Below are 21314 nucleotides of genomic sequence, written 5' to 3' on the forward strand. Positions count from 1 at the left end.
ATGGCTCATAGTTTCACTGAGCTAGACGAAGCTGTGGTCCATGTGATCAGTTTGGTTAGTTTTCTGTCACTGTGGTTTTCATTGTCTGCCCTCTGGTGGAGAAGGATAAGAGGCTTATGGAAGCTTCCTGATGGGAGAGACTGACTGAGGGGGAAACTGGGTCTTGTTCTGATGGGCGGGGCCATGCTCAGTAAATCTATAATCCAATTGTCTGTTGATGGGCGGGGCTGTGTTCCCCTCCTGTTGCTTGACCTGAGGTCCAACTATGGTGGAGGTAATGAAGATAATCTCCTTGGAAAAACGTTATGACCAACCTAGACAGCATATTAAAAAGCAGAGACATTACTTTACCAACAAAGGTCCGTCTAGTCAAAGCTATGGCTTTTCCAGTAGTCATGTATGGATGTGAGAGTTGAACTATAAAGAAAGCTGAGTGCCGAAAAATTGATGCTTTTGAACTGTGGTGTTGAAGAAGACTCTTGAGAGTCCCTTGGACTGCAAGGAGACCCAACCAGTCCATCCTAAAGAAAATCAGTCCTTAATGTTCATTGAAAGGACTGATGCTGAAGCTGAAACTCCAATACTTTGGCCACCTGATGTGAACAACTGACTCATTGGAAAAGACCCTGATGCTGGGAAAGATTGAAGGCAGGAGGAGAAGGAAACAACAGAGGATGAGATGGTTGGATAGCATCACCAATGCAATGGACATGAGTTTGAATAGGCTCCAGGAGTTGGTGATGGATAGGGAAGCCTGGCGTGCTGCAGTCCATGGGGTCGCAAAGAGTTGGACATGACTGAGCTACTGAACTGAACTGAATTAAACCCATTTTGAATCTCACATCATCAGTCCCCCCATGTTACAGTCACTTACTCATCCCTAGTCAGTCCCTCTCATAGGAAAAGTCTAGCTCTGGTTCACTCTCTCCCATATTAGTTTTGCAATACATTTTAGTGATTTCAGTGACCCCAAAGGTAATCAATCCTTCCCTACACCTTTATCTTTCAGCTTCTTGACCTCTTCTGGTCTACTTATCTTGCATTCAGCACAAGCTCAGTCACTCTCTCCCAAGGGACATGCTTTAGACTTTAACAAGAGCAGGACACCCCATAACCTCAATTTCAAGAATTTTAAGAATCTCTCTTTCTAACTACCACTTTCTTTCTTTCTTTTTTTTCACTAAGAGATTTAGTTGTATTTTTATTACTCTTTATTTATTTATTTTATTTATTATTATAATTATTATTATTTTGCAATATTGTATTGGTTTTGCCATACATTGACATGAATCTGCCACGGGTGTACATGTGTTCCCCATCCTGAACCCCTTCCCACCTCCCTCCCACCTCCCTTCCCATACCACTTTCTATTCCTCTGTTCTACTGTCTCTACTGATCTTACTCCAACAATCCCTTGGTCCTCTGGATGTACAATTCACTGATCCTTCCTACTTTTCACTGTCCTTCTGCCTCCTCCTTTTCCTGGCTTTAGTCCTCATTTTCCTACCTGCTCAGCTTCAACCCCAAAGTCCACCATTACAATCACCCCTTTGCATAAACCTTCAGCATCATTGCCTCTCTTTTTACCTTATGCCCTTGAAAAACTCCACCTGGACTTGCACGGCTGAACACGACTGGAAGAGAAACACCCAATCTTGGAGATGGTGTCTTTGAATTTATTAGCACAAATCTCAAGCAGATCCTTAATGCTGTCTAGCCACTTTGATGCATTCTCTTGGTGCATTCCTTCTTCTGCTGCTGCTGCTGCTAAGTCGCTTCAGTCATGTCCTACTCTGTGTGACCCCATAGACGGCAGCCCACCAGGCTCCTCTGTCCTTGGGGTTCTCCAGGCAAAAACAGTGGAGTGGGTTGCCATTTCCTTTTCTAATGCATGAAAGTGAAAGGTGAAAGTGAAGTCGCTCAGTCGTGTCTGACTGTGCGACCCCATGGACTACATACAGCCTTCCAGGCTCCTCCGTCCATGGGATTTTCCAGGCAAGAGCACTGGAGTCGGGTGCCATTGCCTTCTCCCATTCACTCTTCTACTCTCCTAGAAATTCTCTCTCTCCTCAAACTTTCAATACCACTCTTCCATCCTCGCTACCAGCTGATATGACCTTTCTGATTTCACTGAGAATACAGAAGCAGTAGGAAACAACTTCTACAAGATACTGCTCTGTCACCCTGTCAACCCACCTACCAGCCTCAAAGCCCATGGACTCTGCCTTCTTTCATGTTACTCTCCTCTTGTGTCTTCCAGAAACCATTCCAGGTACTTTTTTCTCTACTTATCTTAACCATTGTTTTCCCTTCTCAAAAAGAATTTCTCCATCTGCATATAAGTGTGCTGTCGTTTCTTCCATGTGTATGGCGCTCTCTCTGACCACACCTACCTGTCCAGCTTCCATTTCATTTCTCTGCTTCTCTTTATAGTAATAGTCATTAAAAGGGCCGCTGCCAGTCCTGCTCTTTATATGCTCTCTTGAACATATTCCAATCATGTGTCAGTGAACCCCTCACTCCTTCAAGATGGATCTTTTCAAAGTCATTAGTGACTTGCGTGTAGCCAAACTGAATGATCGATTCTTGACCCTCATCTTACTTGACTCATGAGCAGCATTGACAGAGTTTGTTTCTATCCCCCTTTGAAATGTTGGATTCTAGAAATCCCTATTCTCCTGGTTTTCCTCATCTGTTTTTTTGAAAAAAACAAAAAAAACAAACAAAAAAAACCACACAAAACAAAAACAAAAACCCACTGCTTGTTTCAATGTTCTTTGTTGGTTCTTCCTCATTTTCTCAACTTAATGGACTTCCCAGGTCACAGAACATGTTCTTCTGTTTTCTGTACTATTTATACTCACTCTTTTAACGTTCTTATCCAGTTTCATGGCTTATATAATATATACATGTTGATGACTCCTACGTCATCCTCATCCAGCTCAGATCTCACTTCTATACTCAAGATTCATATATCCTTTTGCCTATATACATATATGTCTTTTCTTGGATGTCTAATAGGTATTTCAAACTTACTATGTCCCAAATCAATCAGCTCTCTCCCCTCCTAAGTCTCTCTTCCTTCATTCTTCCACATCTCACTTAGTGGCAATTCCATCTTTTCTGTTGCCCAGGCAAAAAACCTTAGAGTCATCTTTGACTCTTCTCTTTTCTCTTGCAACCGAAATAGAATCCAACAGAAGATCTGCCAGTCTCAACTTTGAGAACCAGCTATAATCTGACCACCTCTGACTACGTCCTCAGCTACCATCCTGGTCTAGACTCTCTTAGGTTATAGAAACAGTTCTGATGATGCTGAACTGCCTCAACAGCAAAGTGGTCTTTCTCTTATCTGGGGGATGTCTAAAAGCTATACGACACCCCAAGCCTCACACTCAGATTTTATCATTTCAGATTTATTCTTATGATGTTAAAATCGCCATCTCTTCTTAGTTGTCTTTAAACATTTATCTTGTCCCTAAAGCATTTAAGGTACATTAGAAAAGTATATGTGTGAATGTGCGTGTGTGTGTGTGTGTTAGTTGCTCAGCTGTGTCCGACTCTTTGTGACCCCACGGGCTATAGCCCACCAAGCTCCTCAGTCCATGGAATTCTCCAGGCAAGAATAGTGGAGTATATAAATACATTAAAATAGAAAAACATGAGAAAATTAGGGAAAGGGAAGATAAGGATAGAAAAAAATTCATATGATGTCACAGGTGAATTGTGCATACACCCACATGCCATGAGGTTTTGCACCCTTGCAAGAAAGGGAATACTAACAGAGGAGTCTCTTCTTCTAAGACGTGCTTTAATATCAGACCTCTTTTTGCTTAACAGGCCCCTAGAAGACACCAAGACCACAGTGGCTCCTTGGACCTGAGTGGCAGAGGGCTGTGCGGGCATGAAAGGAGAAGGGTTGTATGCTCAGAAGTGAGGCAACATTGGTCAGGAGGACCCTTCTCTCTCAAGACTGGGTCCTGATGTACACCCCAATCATTCCCTGGTATTCCCTCCAATCTCCCACCTCCCAGCTCACCCCTACATGTTACCCTGAGTACTTACCAAGACCCAAGCAAGAAACTCTGAGTCCTGATTTTCCAAGATTCCTAAAATAAAAATAAAGCAATACATGGTCATCGTTTCCTCGGGTAGAATTTTAACTGAGTATTAAATCTCACTTAAAATTTTTTAAATTGAAATATAGTTGATTAACAGCATTGTGTTAATTTCAGGTATATAAACTTAATTTTTGATGACACTGTTCTTGACTAGAGCTGTGGTAGGGGCAGAGCTCCAGATGCAGGCCTGTGGTTTGGGGAAGAGTCTCTTTCATCCCTATTTGGATGCTAGAAAGTCCAAAATGTCCTTAGGCTCAGCACAACAAAGGGTCTCCACAAAACACAGCTTTTCAGGCCTATTGGTCTTATCAGTTTTCTTACAAATGTAATATCTTTCTTCTTGAGGGCAAGATTTGTAGATTATTTACCTATTAGTCATTCTTCATTCATCAATCAATCGTGACCCTTGGTGGACCCTTAATAAACATTTGTTGGCTGAGTAACAGATGAACTGACCTTTAAAACAAAGTAGTACTACAGATGGATAGGGAATATTAAAAGAACAAATACAAAATAATCCTTTAGGCTATTTAAACTAAATTAGATTACTTTTATTAAAAAACTACACAAAATTCCTACAAAAAGGTCAGACAGTCCTTAAATGATTCTTCCCTTCCTCAACATTTTTGCTTTTCATCCTTAAAAGTTGATCCAGGGAGAGGAAATATATTTTCATTCTCTAAGTAGAAAAAGAACTAGGTGCTCTAATCTTAACTGTAAGGTGTTTGTGGAGACCCAGACCCAGCCCATCTTCCTGTCATCTGCCCAAATGCCATCAGAGAAGAAATCGAATTCTCAGAGAAAGGATACCTCATAGAATTTTGTAGGGATCCAATGTGAAGAGATGAAGCTGACATTATTGAAACACGGTAGAAAGGTGTATTCCTTACTTTCTGATCAGATGCTTTTATGAGAATACAGCTTTTCTCCCTGCTTCTACCCAAACAAAACAGAACCAACTTTTCTAAAAAGTTTTCTACAGCTCAGTTCTTCCAAATTCTCTCTTGATTATCCCACAGTTTGGTTTCTTTAGAGCTAGTAATCAGTGCTCTTATTATTGCATCTATTTCTTTTCCCTGCCTGCTACTGTCTATAAAATTCCACCTAAGCAACACAGTTCCTTTCCTAGCTTGGTTCAAAGGACATTACAGTGCAAAGAGTTGAAAGAGCCAGATTTTCGTGACTTTGTTGCAACCAGCTAGGTGACCTTGGAGATATCACTTCCTTGGACTTTAATTTCTTCATAGTAAAATGGGGTAGCAATGTCTATACCATTCATCCAGCATCGCTGCTGTGGGACTGGAACATGATAATGTATGCTAATGTGTTCACAGTAAACAAATGCAAAAGCATAATTATTTTTGGTGCTTTCTGACTCTTCTTATGCTGTCACAGACATAGTGCTAAATTTTCCATATGAATTGGATATGTCCACCTGGCAGGAAACTGTTGCAAAAGGTGTGTGTGAAAAATATTTTGAACTGCTAAGTAGGAGAAAAATACTTGGACCACTCCCATGAAATTAATTTGCATAAAGAATTGTTCTTTTAGTAGTTTCGCAGAAAACCACAGGATGTACAGCCAGAAGATTTGCTTTGTGGTCTAAAAGTCTACTGATTTTAAAGGGTAGGAACCTAGAGTGAAAGCTATATGGTGGGGAGTATAAAAAAAGACTTAGACCAGGGCAAAAAAATCAAAGAAAATATATACGTGAATAACAGTCTTGCAGGTAGAGATATTTGACACTGATGAATTAGTGATTTATCGACAGATTACTATGTTCAAAGCAATGTGCAAGGTCATGAAGATACAGAGGAACAAGGCACAGTTCTCTACCCTTAAGGAGTTCTCTACCCTTTTCTGAGGGACACAGAAGAGCAACCGTGTCATCACAATAAAGTGGGGGACGTCCTCCCTGGAGGTTCTTGAGAGCACATGGAGGAGCTATCTCAGGTTTGCACTTGCATAACTATGTGGGTGTCATGGGGGAAAAGATCTAGGTAAGGAATTCCATGTAATTTTAATATCTTTCAGTGACTTACAGCACAATAGGGAACAGGAGCTTGGTGCAGAAAATTATGCAGAGGAAGAAATTTTTCTAACAGACTCAAATAGGGTGGGATTATGACACTGGGCATTTACTGAGCAGCATCTCAGCACCCAAGGTAGGGAGACCTGCTCTAAGTTCCCTTATGCCAGTGATTTAGGGAGACAGTGATCACTCTGATATGGGTTTGGAGGGCCAAACTTGAGAACCGCCAGCCAGTACAAACTGCAAATTAGCAAGTACTCAACCAGGCCCATGTTATTGCCACTGCTGTTTGAACACCCAGGCCAGCTTTCCTGGAATGAAAGCCTTAGAAGATTTTGCACTATAAGAAGAGGCCAATTACAAGAGAAGGAAATGGCAACCCACTCTAGTGTTCTTGTCTGGAGAATCCCAAGGATGGGGGAGCCTGGTGGGCTGCCGTCTATGGGGTCGCACAGAGTCGGACACGACTGAAGTGACTTAGCAGAATTGATACAGTGGTGATAGGTCTCACATTGAGCCTTGGTGTTTTTATTTTATTTAACTTTTTCACAGATTATTTTTTTTCTCTCTAGGTGGAAGGATTGGGCTTCCCTGTTGGTTCAGTGGTAAAGAATCTTCCTACCAATGGAGGAGACACAGGTTTGGTCCCTGGGTTGGAAAGATCCCTGGAGAAGGAAATGGCAACCCACTTCTGTATTCTTGCCTGGGAAATCCCACAGTCAGAGGAATCTGGCAGGCTACAGTTCATGGAGTCACAATAAAGTCAGACACAACTTAACAACTAAACAACAACAAGAACAAATGGAATGATTACCAAATTCAGTTAGCTGTTTTTTAAAGTGAGAGGTATTTTCTGTGCATAAGCCATACCTGGTCTCTAAGTCTATTGCCCTTAGTTTTTGCAGGGATAAGTCTCATTGTGAGGCTCCTACCCAGTAAAGCCACTCACTTAGCAGATGGAGAAGATAGGAGGAAATAACTTCCTCCAGTTCATGTGGATTTCCAACACAATTTCCGTGATTCCAAATGGCATATCTCCATCCAGCCCACGTTCCTGTCTGCACAATACTAAGCGGAGGTGGGGTGATTATTTAGCCACTTTGATCCATTTAAGCTCTGCTGGGTAATAGAAGCTCAAATACTTGACACATTTGATCTAATGAGTCCAAAATACATCATCCAAAAGCTTGTTTGTGTGGCTAGAGCACCAAATAATGGCCAACTTTACACATCACACTGGGCTGTGACGGGTGTCCTAGAACCTCCTCTGTCCAACTCAGTGGAATTTTCATGCTCACTTCATGACCTTGTGTGACATTGTGCATGGAAACAACCTAATGTGATTGCATTTTATCTCTTAATTCCTCAGCATTAGCACAGGTGAGGCTACCAAAAATTCTGGAAGCACATCAAATGTCCAAATAGATAGAATTTCTTTTCCATTTAATTCAAAGCAGTTGCACTGCACTAGTTTCCCTATTTTATCTGTGTCAGACATACCAGAAGAAAGTCTCACTGTGTTCATTTTTAGTATGTGCTCCTGTTCAACTCAAAATAAAAGCTCCTCTTTCCCAAGTGAACCTGAGCTGCTCAGCTGCTAATTTTAGAAATGAATGACATCAATATGGGGGCACGGGACACTTAGCTTTGTCAGTCAAATTTTGGAAATCCTAAACCTTAAGTCAAAGCTTTGGGAAAGTTACTGGAGAAGGGATATAGCTTCTTGAGAAGCCAAAGGTTGCATTTCTTCTTTCTAAAGACAGAATTGTCCTCTCGGTGGCTGAACTTGTTTTAGGACAATGGTTAGTCCCACGACAGATACAATAAATATAATTTCTAGTGTTGTTTTGTGGAGCATCCATCATGCTCTTTTTATTTTAAGACAATAATAGAATTGTAAGAACTGAAATCAAGTGTCACTGAGGCACAGTATCACATGCCATTTGATGTTTACAGGTCCTTTACAAATCAAAGATGCTAAAAGCAGATTAGCAGCCTAAATGTGTTGTTTTAAATTGCTTGCTTCCTCATACGTGTATCTTAGACCCTACTTACAGTAAACTGCTTGGAAGAAAGGAACAGTTGGCTAAAATAGGTATCTTGCATTTGACCAAGACAGATGCATGTTGCACAGGAGAAAAATCCCTTATTTAGAGCTGAAGGCACATGTAAAGGGCTCCAGTGGCCTTGTCAAACTGGCAGAGACAAATTTGGTTTGACCTGGTTTCCATGGGCTCAGATCATTACATCATCTGCTGTTTTAGTCTGGCTGAACATCTTTCTGATCCTTCTACATCACATTCTGCTGTGTGGGGGGCCTTACCTGGAAGCTACTAGTCAAACGTGGGGTGTGAAATGGAAAAAAAAAAAAAAAAGAAATGTACAGTTAACCTGTTTTGAAAAATACAGAGCAGAAGGTATGTTCATTTGTCAGCCAGCTGGTTTTTATAGTTTTATGAGAACATACATTTTTACAGCCATGAAGGGGACTACAAATGGTAATAACGTTTTCTTATGAGGGCACCGTTCATCACTGTTGACAGTGATTAATGATTCATTTGGAAACCACCAGGCATATAAATGGTTTAGCCATGCATTTTGATGACAGACTTTGATAAGTAACACAATGAAACTTTGTTTCATTCCTTCCTTTATCTAAGTAGCTGCAAAGTAGAATGGGATTCTTTCAAATTCTTTGATTGAAAGGTTCAAGCCATTTATCTGTTGTAAATTCCAACTAGATTCTTTTTCATTTTCGTTGGACATATAAAAATCACCTGTTGATCTGTGCATTCTAGAAAAGTCTACAGAAGTAGAGCAAAAAAGAGATTTCCCTATAGTTAGTTAATTAGTTCAACAGAACTGTGTATGACATTGGGCAGGTTACTTAAACTTTTTAGGCTTCTTTTCTCATTCATAAATGGGGATATTAATAGCTCCCTGCTTTTTCTTTCTTTAGGAGATTGAGAAAACATAAATGCAGCACCACTCACAGGAAACTTCAGTGTTCAAAAAAATGATATTTACTCTCTTCCTTTCTTATTTTCTAGGAAAAGTGGCATCTCAAACACTGAAGCTGGTGGGGTTCCAATTCAGGACTAAAGCTGTTAGAAGGTTGCTTCTGTGGCTTTCAAGACCTATTTCTGTGACCCTATCCTCTTACTTCATGGATTTGTGCTTAGACATTGCAAACATCCTAAATCTATTATATGTGAATTGTGAGTCATTTTGCTAGGACCATTAAGATAGTGGGAAACAGGGGCTAAAGATAGATAATGGAGGTGAAGGAGAAGGTGGTATTTTGTTGGGAAAGGCAGTATGGAGAATTCATGTGGGTCTGAGAAATTTAGAACCTTTCTTCTGTGACTGCCAGGAGGAGGGAAATGGAGTTGGAACACAAAGTTGTGCACAAGAGCAGAACTTGGATGATCTGCAGGGATGGAGATGGTGATAAGGGTTGCAAAATGCTCATCAAAATCTACTTATCACTTAAATAAAAGTTACTCACTGCTTTTTCTGTCCCAAGTATCTAAGGCATCAGAATAGCTGGAAATAATTCAGCTGAAGTCAAGAGAATCTGGAACCTTTTTATATAAGGGCATATCATTTGGGGTTCATGAACATGCATGAGAAAAATACATTTTTATTTTTCACCAACTTCTAACTGAAATTTAGCTCCTCCTTCAAGTATAAATGTTGGCAAGAAAGCACAGAAGTACCCACATTAACTGTTACTTTGCCATCAAAAGAAATTACAGGTATTTTTCTACCACATCACAGTTACCTCAGAGATTTCAAAAAATAATTTGCACTTGCTATTTATACCTATCACCTTTTGGAAATTTGGTACTCAGCCTACTCCTAGAGCTTGTTATTTAATATATTGAGAAAGACGTGCATGTCTTAGGTCACAAATTTGGATTTTAGATATTTTGAACTGTATATCTAGTTAATCAGATTCTTGTACATTTTATGTTGCATGTTTAAAAGCACTTTTTCTAAGGAGTCCGTAAACTTCACCAGACTGCCAGAGGGGTCCATACTTTAAGCATCTTGAATGTAGCTAAAAGAAATATGTCATTCTAAAAATGTCTCTTCGTGCATCCATCTGCCACAAAGCAACATGGGTTTACAAGCATCTTTTTCAAACTATTAGGGTAGGCAATCCTGAAGAGTTTTGAAAGTGAAATATGCCATATCCTACAGCTACTCTTTAAAATGTGTCTAATAAAGTTGATAGTGTTGGTGTTCAGTATTCCTTTGTTTAATTTTAGTAAGTTACAAACAATTTTTAGGCCCTTGCTGAATTTAATTCCAATTCAGGCTTGCTGCTTGTATTACCTCTACATGAGTATAAATCTTGACCCTAAGGTCTCCCATTACAGGGCTCTTCAAGAGCCTCATCCACCCGTCTATAGCTGGAGTCTGCTGGGCTTACCCACTAGGGCAGAGGAGACAGAAGAGGATTTGCCATCCCCAGGGCTCTGGGGTTTCAGCCTCATGCATGATATTTCTTTTGTAACAATTTACTTTAGTGTGATTCATTCATTCAATCGTATCGCATTTCATTCCATATTATATTTGTGTTTGTTTCAACATAAAATAATGTTTCCTTACTAATTCTTCAAGTAAGTTTGCTGTCTCAGAGATGTGCCATGTTGGTCCCAAAGCTTTACCAGGTGCCCCTTGGCACCTTCTGCTGCCCCAGTTTGAGAGATTTGGTTATAAACTATTATCAGTCATTTATACCTTACTGTGAAGAAGTTTCAGACTTTTTCTTATGTCAGCTTGGAGGGATTAGATGAAACAGTCAAGAAATAAGGCGCTCAAGTTCTGAGAGAATTGGAAGAGGGAATAAAAGTAGGGTGGCAGGGCTTAGGTTGTGCTAGTGGTAAAGAATCTGTCTGCCAATGCAAAAGACTTAAGTGCTGCAGGTTCAGTCCTTGGGTTGGGAAGATCCCCTGGAGAGGGGCATGGCAACCTACTCCAGTATTCTTTCCTGGAGAATCTCATGGACAGGGGAGCCTGGAGGGCTACGTCCATAGGGTTGCAAAGAATCAGACAAGACTGAAGTGCCTTAGCACGCACACATGGCAGGAAGATTAGGAACTGGCCCCACAGGGGAAAATAAACTTCGCTGCCTTCTAAATTTTGTCCAAAATCACATCTCTCTTAACAACCAAGTGATCACGCTTTCCTGTGTGAATATCACACATATACTTGGATTTTCAACATTAAGAAGAAAGAATCAAAAGCTTTCAAAGTTTTCTTCACCCTGGGGTGATGATTTGTTTTCAAAGAAGTTCCACAAGATGAAGCAAAGGTAAAGCCTTCTGTATCATCCACTTTGTAATGAGATTTGTGTTAGTTTCCACTGTAATGAGCTGTGTAGTTTTCAAAGGCAAAATAAACAAAAAAGCATCTAAGACAGATTTCATGCTCCAAATCTTCCTGATTCCATTTCTTACTTTCCCTTTAGAAAGTAAAATCAGCCATGTGACTGAGACTGAGGCATGAGCTTGACTGAGGGGTGGGGTGATATTTAAATACGCACTTAATCAAAAGCAAATGCTTCCAGTCATCATGCATGAGTTTGCCCTTCACTTTCTTTGACAGAGGAAGGTAAAACTAATGCCTGTCTTCTCTGCGGGCTCAGCCCTCTACACCTGCTTTCAGAGTGCCACACATCATGGTGCATGTTGTTGTGTGTTAGTTGCTCAGTCGTGTCTGATGCTTTGCGACCCATGGACTGTAGCCCACCAGGATCCTCAGTCCATGGGATTTTCCAGGCAAGAATACTAGAGTGGGTTGGCATTCCCTTCTCCAGGGGCTCTTCCAGATCCAGAGATTGAGCCCAGGTCTCCTGCACTGCAGGCAGATTCTTTACTGAGTGAGCCACCAGGAAAGCCCATATTATATGTAATATGAGTTTTTCCTTCCTGGAAGGAAGGCTGTTTCTCCTTCCAGACTGAGATCTGCAAGGAAGGAACTGTGTCTAAAGTATCTGCTTATTCCCAACATAGAGCAAAGTCCTGGACACGTAGCAGGTGTTTGATGATGCTGACAGGGATGCTCTTATACTGTTCTTTTGCTGTGGATAAAGACTGTTGTCACTCACTTGTTTCACTCTTGTTGGCTAGGGAGACTCTGTGGTTTACCACCAACTCACACCTCCACCGAAGACTCCTGGACAAAAGAGTCCGAAATACAGTACTTGGATGCAGTCTCAAAAACAATGGAATGATCTCTGTTCATTTCCAAGGCAAACCATTCAATATCACAGTAATCCAAGTCTATGCCCCGACCAGTAATGATGAAGAAGCTGAAGTTGAATGGTTCTATGAAGACCTATAAGACCTTCTAGAATTAACACTAAAAAAAAAAAAAAAAAAAAGATGTCCTTTTCATTATAGGGGACTGGAATGTAAAAATAGTAAGTCAAGAAATACCTGGAATAACAGGCAAATTTGGCCTTTGAGTACAAAACAAAGCAGGTTAAAGGATAACAGAGCTTTGCCAAGAGAATGCACTGGTCATAGAAACACCTTCTTCCAACAACACAAGAGAAGATTCTACATAAGGACATTACCAGATGGTCAACACCAAAATCAGATTGATTACATTCTTTGCTGCCAAAGATGGAGAAGCTCTATATAGTCACCAAAAACAAGACCAGGAACTGACTGTGGCTCAGATAATGAACTCCTTATTGCCAAATTCAGACTCAAAGAAAGTAGGGAAAACCACTAGATCATTCAGGTATGAGCTAAATCAAATCCCTTATGATGATACAGTAGAAATTACAAATAGATTCAAAGGATTAGACCTGATAGACAGAGTGCCTGAAGAACTATGCACAGAGGTTCAGGACACTGTACAGGAAGCAGTGATCAAGACCATCCCCAAGAAAAAGAAAAGCAAAAAGGCAAAATGGTTGTCTGAGGAGGCTTTAGAAATAGCTGAGAAACGAGAGCAAGAGGCAAAGGAGAAAAGGAAATATATACACCCATTTGAATGCAGAGTTCCAAACAATAACAAGGAGAGATAAGAAAGCCTTCTTCAGTGATCAATGCAAAGAAACCGAGGAAAACAATAGAATGGGAAAGATTAGAGATCTCTTCAAGAAAATTAGAGATACCAAGGGAACATTTCAGGCAAAGATGAGCACAATAAAGGACAGAAATGGTAGGGACCTAACAGAAACAGAAGATATTAAAAAGGGGTAGCAAGAATACACTGAAGAAATAAAGGTCTTCATGATGCAGATAACCACAATAGTGTGATCACTCACCTAGAGCCAGACATCCTGGAATGTGAAGTCAAGTGGGCCTTAGGAAGCATCACTAGGAACAAAGCTAGTGGAGGTGATAGAATTCCAACTGAGCTTTTTCAAATCGTAAAAGATGATGCTGTGACAGTGCTTCACTCAATATGCCAGCAAATCTGGAAAACTCAGCAGTGACCACAGGACTGGAAAAGGTCAGTTTTCATTCCAATCCCAAAGAAAGGCAATGCCAAAGAATGTTCAGACTACCACACAATTGCACTCATCTCACACGCTTGCAAAGTAATGCTCAAAATTCTCCAAGCCAGGCTTGAACAGTACATTAACTGTGAACTTCCAGATGTTCAAGCTGGATTTAGAAAAGGCAGAGGAACCAGAGATCAAATTGCCAACATCCACTGGATCATCAAAAAAGCCAGAGAGTTCCAGAAAAACATCTGCTTTACTGACTATACCAAAGCCTTTGACTGTATGCATCACAACAAACTGTGAAAAATTCTTTAAGAGATGGGAATACCAGACCACCTGACCTGCTTCCTGAGAAACCTGTATGCAGCTCAGGAAGCAACAGTTAGAACTGGATGTGGTAACAATAGACCGGTTCCAAATCAGGAAAGGAGTACATCAAGGCTGCTTATTTAACTTATATGCAGAGTACATCATGAGAAATGCTGGGATGGATGAAGCACAAGCTGGAATCAAGATTGCTGGGATAAATATCAATAACCTCAGATACACAGATGACACCACCCTTATGGCAGTAAGCGAAGAACTGAAGAGTGTCTTGATGAAAATGAAAGAGGAGAGTGAAAAAGTTGGCTTAAAACTCACCATTCAGAAAACTAAGATCATGGCATCTGGTCCCATCACTTCATGGCAAATAGATGGGGAAACAGTGGAAACAGTGTCAGACTTCATTTTCCTAGGCTCCAAAATCACTACAGATGGTGACTGCAGCCATGAAATTAAAAGATGCTTACTCCTTGGAAGGAAGGTTATGACCAACCTAGATAGCATATTAAAAAGCAGAGACAATACTTTGCCAACAAAGGTCCATCTAGTCAAGGCTATGGTTTTTCCAGTGGTCATGTATGGATGTGAGAGTTGGACTGTGAAGAAAGCTGAGCACCGAAGAATTGATGCTTTTGAACTGTGATGTTGGAGAAGACCCTTGAGAGTCCCTTGGACTGCGAGGAGATCAAACCAATCCATCCTAAAGGAGATCAGTCCTGAATGCTCATTGGAAGGACTGATGCTGAAGCTGAAACTCCAATACTTTGGCCACCTGATGGGAAGAACCGAATCATTTGGAAAGACCCTGATGCTGGGAAAGATTGAAGGCACGAGGAGAAGGCGACAACAGAGGATGAGATGGTTCGATGGCATTACTGACGCGATGGACATGAGTTTGAGGAGGCTCCAGGAGTTGGTGATGGACAGGGAAGCGTGCTGTCCTGCAGTCCTTGGGGTCACAAAGAGTTGGACACGACTGAGCAACTGAAATGAACTTAAATAACTCTGGAAAAGGATCTTTTGACTGGATACTGTAAAGGCTAAGAACAAAAAGAATTGAACACAAACACTATTATCTAGTTGGCAAATTTTTTTCTTACAGGAGTATGAGTGAGTAATTTTGAAACTAAGGTTGAATGCTAATGTTGACAAATAAGAAATGCAGTGAGTGAACACTAGACCCAGAAATTAAACAAAAAGAAAACAAAATTGAGGACCCCTTGAAGCCAACATCTCTTTATCATTTCATTTCATTTCTTATATAGACTCTCTCACATTGACAGAACATTGTGTTTTGTTTCTTCTTTCCTTTTTGTTTTTCTAATTTGGCAGATGTTTACTCAGCAGCTACCAAGATGCATCCAGAGCTTGCAAATGATTTTGAGGTTAATAACGCTCCTTCTCTCCAGCAGAATAATACATCAAAACTGATCTGTGAGATCAGTGAGATCTGAATGCAGTGAGAACTGAATGCCGTTGGCCTGTGACTTTATTTGGAGCCCTATTATAAACGGCTAATGATTGGTCAGGTTAGAGTGCTGAATTTAGTTTATTTTCATTCTTCAGCCTCTACACTGGTCTTTTTACCCAATATCTTAGTTTGCGATGTCTCAGAAGTAGGGAAATTACATCTCATTCTGTGGTGACGATGAAGTGGCGCTCACTGGAGGGCAGAAAACCGCATCTTCTCGTGGTGACTAGCAGAATACACACCCACAGCCTCAAGAACAGTTCTCCGAGATATGGAGCTCTCTCCACGCCAATCCTTTCTGATTGTATTTGACACAAAGGGAAAGCTCTTCCGATAGATTCATGCAAGGGAGCAAGGGAGAGAAGACCGCCCTTTTATGAAACAGCAAGGCATTGGAAGAATATATTCTTCAGGACCCTAAGATCTTTTGAAATTCTTTTGAAGTTTGAAAATGAAATCAAATTTCTCTCTTTGGGCTTGGGTAAATTTTTACTAAAATATACAATTTAAAAAAATTGACTCCAGGCATTTTAAAATAATTACCACAGGGGAACTATAAAATCCTGTGAAATAACCTTGCTTTATGCTTTTGTGAATCAGTTCATTGTAAGAAATTAGTTAATTTCAGTTGGTTAAAATCAGTAGTGGTACTTCATTCAAGTTGACTGATTTCACTAGTTCTAAGCAAGAATTAGATGGCAAGAATTCATAGGATAGGAGGCAGTATTGGCAATGCCATCAACAGGCAATATTGATGGCAGAATAATGGGGGATCTGACAATTCTTAGATATGGCCGCAAAGAAGTCAATTTCCAACTCTAGTGTCATCATTATATGATAAGAAAGAGAACCATGGCAGGAAATAGATGCTGTCCATACAGCAGCAGCCAAATAGCTGGTTGTTTTAGTAAAAACTCTGATGAAGACTAACTGTTGACAGTACGATGCCAAAGTGGATGATTCAGTAAAAGTTTTGAATCTATTTTGAATCTACTAGGCTGTTTAACATCTGTAACATATCTTTGACTTTTAAAATGTAGAAGTACAGGCAATCATGACCTATGTTTTGTTTGTTCTTCACTTTTTGAGTAAACAGAAGTACACTTTATTTTCCCTGAGGCTGAACTCAGCTTTTTGATAATAGCAACAATTTATAGAGCACCAACCATATGCCAGCATCATTCTAGGTGCTTTTACACACAATTCATGTATATAAAGGTATGCAGTCTTTCCAAGTAAGCACTCCTGTGCCCATTTCATCCATGAGGAAGTAGAAGCTGAGAGAGCTTAAGGGTCACACACACGTAGCACGCATGAGAGTCAGGAGCAGAGCTCTGCTGTTGAAGTCTGTGTTGCTTCCCCTGTCTCACTCTGCCTTCAGGGGGCCTGCCCATCTGAAATGACCCAACTGTTAGCAATTCCCTAGAGAGACAGGCAGTGATGGAGTCCCTGCCTGGGGCAGGCCATTTTGGGAGGCTTAGAGAAAAAAGAAAATGAGTTTCTGCAACTCTTTTGCTAGGCATCCACACCCGCTCCTGACACCTCCTCATGAGCTTTAGGCCCCCCAACCTCCCACCCCCGACTGAAGCTTTCCACAGTTTCTGTGATTGATGCCACGGCGGTGGCGGGAGTTGGTGAACTGCCACTCATCTCACTCCTCTGCCGATCAGCCTTCAGACCGAAACAACAGGAGAGGAGACTAGGCAAAAAAAAAAAAAAAAAAAGAGAGATGTACCACTCATACTCGTTCAAAATTCAACAGAACTGATTTCATCCTGTTCTTCGCTTTTTTGAAAAGAGAAAAAAATGAAGTCACTAGCATGCTTTGCTGATTGGAGATGGGATGACCAATGGGACCGAAACAGACCCCTTCACAACTTGTGGGGTGTGGAATTAAGGGCATGGAAAGGGGAATGAGAAGGAAAGTGGTGAAAGGCTGAAGTAGCCTTGCCTGAAAAAGACATTTGGATGAAGAATGGTTTTTAGTACAAGGCATCCAATGAACACGTTGGAGCTACTGTGGCCATAACTTTGAATAATTCACACTTTAAAGCTGATGCTATTCATACACTCAGGACGTGTTTATTGAGCACCTACTCTTAAGGCAGGTTCCAGGTTCCAGGACTGAGACAATGAACAAAACAAATCAAATTCCTGACCTCATGAGGCTTACACTTCAGTAAAGTGGCCAAATAAACAAGTAGGCACAGCAGTAAGTTCAATGACTGAGAGGTGCTTTGCAAACATAGACACTGGCTGATGGCAAAGGCAAGGCGGTCAGGGGCAGCCCCTCGGAGGAGGTGACACCTAAGCAGGGGCACACAAGATAAGAATGAGTTATGTCAGCCCCCAAGAAGGCCTTGGGGAAGAGAGCAGCCAGACAGAGAGATAAGCAAGGCCCTGAGGTGGGACAAGCCTGAGGAGCAGAAGGAGGTGAGTGTGGCGGAGGTCAGTGTGTGAGGTGGGAGCAATTCAAGATGAGGTTAGAGAAAGAGTTGGGAGCGAAGACTTACAAGGCTGCTGGCAACCAGCTTAACTCTCTATCCAGGCAGAGAAGATAGAAAAGGTCCCCAAGTTGCTACGGACTGTGTACTAAGAACTAATTTATTTAAACAGAGCTGTAAACAGAGAGGAGATGAATCTTTGCCGGAGAAGTTTTGGAAGAGAACTAAGACTTTGCGGATCAGATTAAGGAAGTTTCCTTTGGGGCCAGGTGGGTAATCCTAGATGGGTTACGGTTGCGGTATTGGGACCTAAGGTTACACAACTCTGGGGCCCCATTGTATTCTTATGTGCATAACCTCCCTTTCCCAACTGTATGGCTCAGTGGTCCTGTCTCAGGCTGATTGCCCTTTCTGTACCTTTTCTTTATTCTCTCTTGCCCCTTCTGGTCTCAAGTATCACCAGCTCCCAGGCTCTGTCTCTCTTCCCTTTATGAACTTCTGCTCTCAGGAAAGGCAGAACAACTTATTCTCACTAAGGTGTAGATGACTGACAAGAACAAAGTACTGCCTGGAGTGAGGAAGAGGAAATTAGCACCGTATGATTCTCAGGGATCAGGAAGAAGGGCTCTTTGCACATGCATTTGTTTGGAATGCTTTTCTCACAAGTCTCAAGACTCAGCTCCAGTGTCCCCTTCCCAATGCTTCCTGATGAGGTGCTATTCTTCCACTCAGCTGGCCTCTCACTTCTGCCCTTCTTTGTTACTTTGTGCATAGTCTTGTTGATCTGGCCCTCTACAAACTCATGGGCTTCTTGAGGACAGATATCATGTCTCATTTACCTGTTTCTCAGGCCCTGACACAATGCCAGGCTCATGTTGATCATCTGACCAAGGAGCTGGGCAGAGTTATAAGAGCTGTGTTTACTTTGATCACAGTAAGCTATGGTCTTCATGGGCCTGACTTTAATTAATGCTTGTTAGAAAAACTGTCTTTCTTGACAGTTCTACATTCATTACAATTTTGATTTCCTCAATATTACAAATACTACTGCCTAAATTCCTACCAATTTAAGATGCACTAGTTGACAAGTTTCCTCTTTTAAAATGCAAATACTCGCAAAGGGGTTAAGTCCTTTCATTCACACAAAAGACATTGGGTCTCTGCTCTACACAACACATTATCCCATCACTCACACCAAAATGCTAAGGAGTTAACAAGGAATTGCTTTTTTCCCCTGATGCAGTGTATCAAGAGTCCCAAGTCACAGCCTGCTAATTCTACTTTTAACAATCTACCTAAAAGAAAAATTCAAGGATTTGCAATTCATTTAATGTACAAAAAATTAGGATTGTAGTCATTTATTATGATTAAAGGAAGAAAAACATCCAATAATAGGAGGAGAATCAAATTAAGTTTCATCAGTATTATGGATTATTATGTAACTATTTAAAATTCATTAAACAGAATGCTTTACTTACAAAAGAAAATGCCTGGATTACCATGGTAAATGAGAAAAGAAGGATATAAAGTTTGTTGCAGTACGATCTATTATAATGCACAGAAGAAATCCTGTGAGGAAATTCACTAAAAATGTAAATCTTGGTAGTTCTTCTAAGTGGTAAGATATGGTTGACTTTTAGTTCCATATATTTATATTTTATAAATCTTTTGTATTTAGTATGTATTGCTCTTGAAGAAAAGGACATTTACTGCATTGGAAAACCAGAACCACGTCCCTCTCGTTGCTAAGATCAATCACAGAAAAGGGCTGGGATGACAGGGGATGGGGACAACCTTCTGGGGAAGATGAGCCTGCACCTGAGTGAGGAGCACATGGAGGGCCCAGCTGACAGTCTGGGGTGCTGCTCCTGCAGGTGGAATTGGGAAGAGCACATACCAGGAGATGGGAAGGCACAGACGCCTTCTGGGGTAGCTCCACCTTGCCTAGGTTTAGCCTGGATGGAACTGGGACTCCTCTAGGTTTGAACAAGAGGAACAAAGGCTCTGGTTCAGACTAGCTGCACAGCTGAACAAGACCCATCTTTCTGGGTATGTTTTCCCATAGCTATAATGAGCTTATAATCTCAGCCAGGATCACTTTCTTTTGGCATTTTGCAGGTTAACTTGGTGTAGTTTATCACCATCTAGCAATGTTAACTAACTATTAGCAGGAGCTGGACTTCTAGGCTGAACCCACAGGAACAAAACACCCACATACAGCTCCAGACCCCAGTGAGCTCTCTTAAGTTTTGCCTCTGAATCTTAAGCTCATCTCTCTAATGGCTGATACCTTCTTTTTCTCCTTCTCCCCAAATAGACACATTCAGCAGCAATCCATCAAATTGCTTTGCAGAAGTCATCTCTGACTACTCTTCCCATAATACCTGTAGCCCCCTCAAAAAAAAAAAAAAAAAGACTTCAAGTGAAACTGGAGACAAGGAGGTATAGTGTTGAGAAGCAGGAATCAGCAGCAAAGGCATGTGATTTTAAAGCTTGGCTCCACTCATCACTCACACCAGGATTCTGGGCCAGTCACTTAACCTCCCCAAGTTTCAGTGTCTCCGCCGGTGAAATATTCATAAACGCAGTGCCCACCTAACCTGCTCACAGGTGGTTCTGAGAGTCAATTGTGATAAAGGATGTGAAAGGGCTAGAGAGTTTTAGAGCTCTTTACTAATGTTAGGTATTGTCCTGATAATAACTAACGGGAGCGATCATTTCAGGAGCTGTTGCATAAGGTGGAGTGGTGGTGAAAAGGCAAGCTATCATTTGTGTGCTTTCACAGGGAGCAGCAATAACCTCATTGGACTCGTGGACAGACTTCGTAGTGAATCAAATCATTCACACTGTTAAGAACCCCACTGAAATGTTCTGTGTAGCCAATCATGCAGCAAAAAGAAAAATAACGATCAATAACTCTTCTGAATAGACGTGAAGACAAATATTTTGTGAAAAAGAAAGTTTGAATTCCCTCTTTGCTCATCAAGACCTACACTCAAATTCAGGTCAAGGAAAGAAATTAGGAAGTGAATTCACTTAAATTATCAAGGTAATGAGTACTCTACGTGTGTGTGTGTGTGTGTGTGTGTGTGTGTGTGTCTGTGTGTGTGTGTGTATGTGTGCGTGTGCACGTGCATTGAGGTTGGAAAGGAATAGAAGCAGAATTGAGGGGAAAAATAAGAAGAAAAAATAAAATGTCATGTTCTGACTAAACTAAGGTTCATTTGTGGAATTTCAAATTATTTTATAAATAGTTCTCAGTCTCCTATTTCATTAATTTATTCAACAAATATGTGTTAAGCATCCACTGTACGCAAGAGCTGACAAGGCAGTAAAAAAGATAAACACACCTTGCCCTCATGGCCTGTAAAGTCTAGTTGGGGAAATAAACATTACACAAATAATTATGTAATTACATTATCTGGTAGCTCAGTTGGTAAAGAATCTG

At 41.0% G+C, this 21314-nt stretch overlaps 1 protein-coding gene across 5 annotated transcripts in view; it reads right to left on the bottom strand.

Moving 5' to 3' along the window:
* Nucleotides 1-21314, bottom strand: part of KCNAB1 (potassium voltage-gated channel subfamily A regulatory beta subunit 1) — a 458084-nt gene that overhangs the window by 118796 nt on the left and 317974 nt on the right. For all 5 annotated transcript variants that reach the window (XM_068992310.1, XM_068992110.1, XM_068992193.1 and 2 more), the window contains exon 2: nucleotides 4066-4109. In XM_068992310.1, coding sequence (XP_068848411.1) covers nucleotides 4066-4109 — 44 coding nt within the window. The remainder of the gene's footprint in view (nucleotides 1-4065; nucleotides 4110-21314) is intronic.

Source organism: Capricornis sumatraensis, chromosome 1 (genome assembly GCF_032405125.1).
Source record: "Capricornis sumatraensis isolate serow.1 chromosome 1, serow.2, whole genome shotgun sequence".
NCBI lineage: Eukaryota > Metazoa > Chordata > Mammalia > Artiodactyla > Bovidae > Capricornis > Capricornis sumatraensis.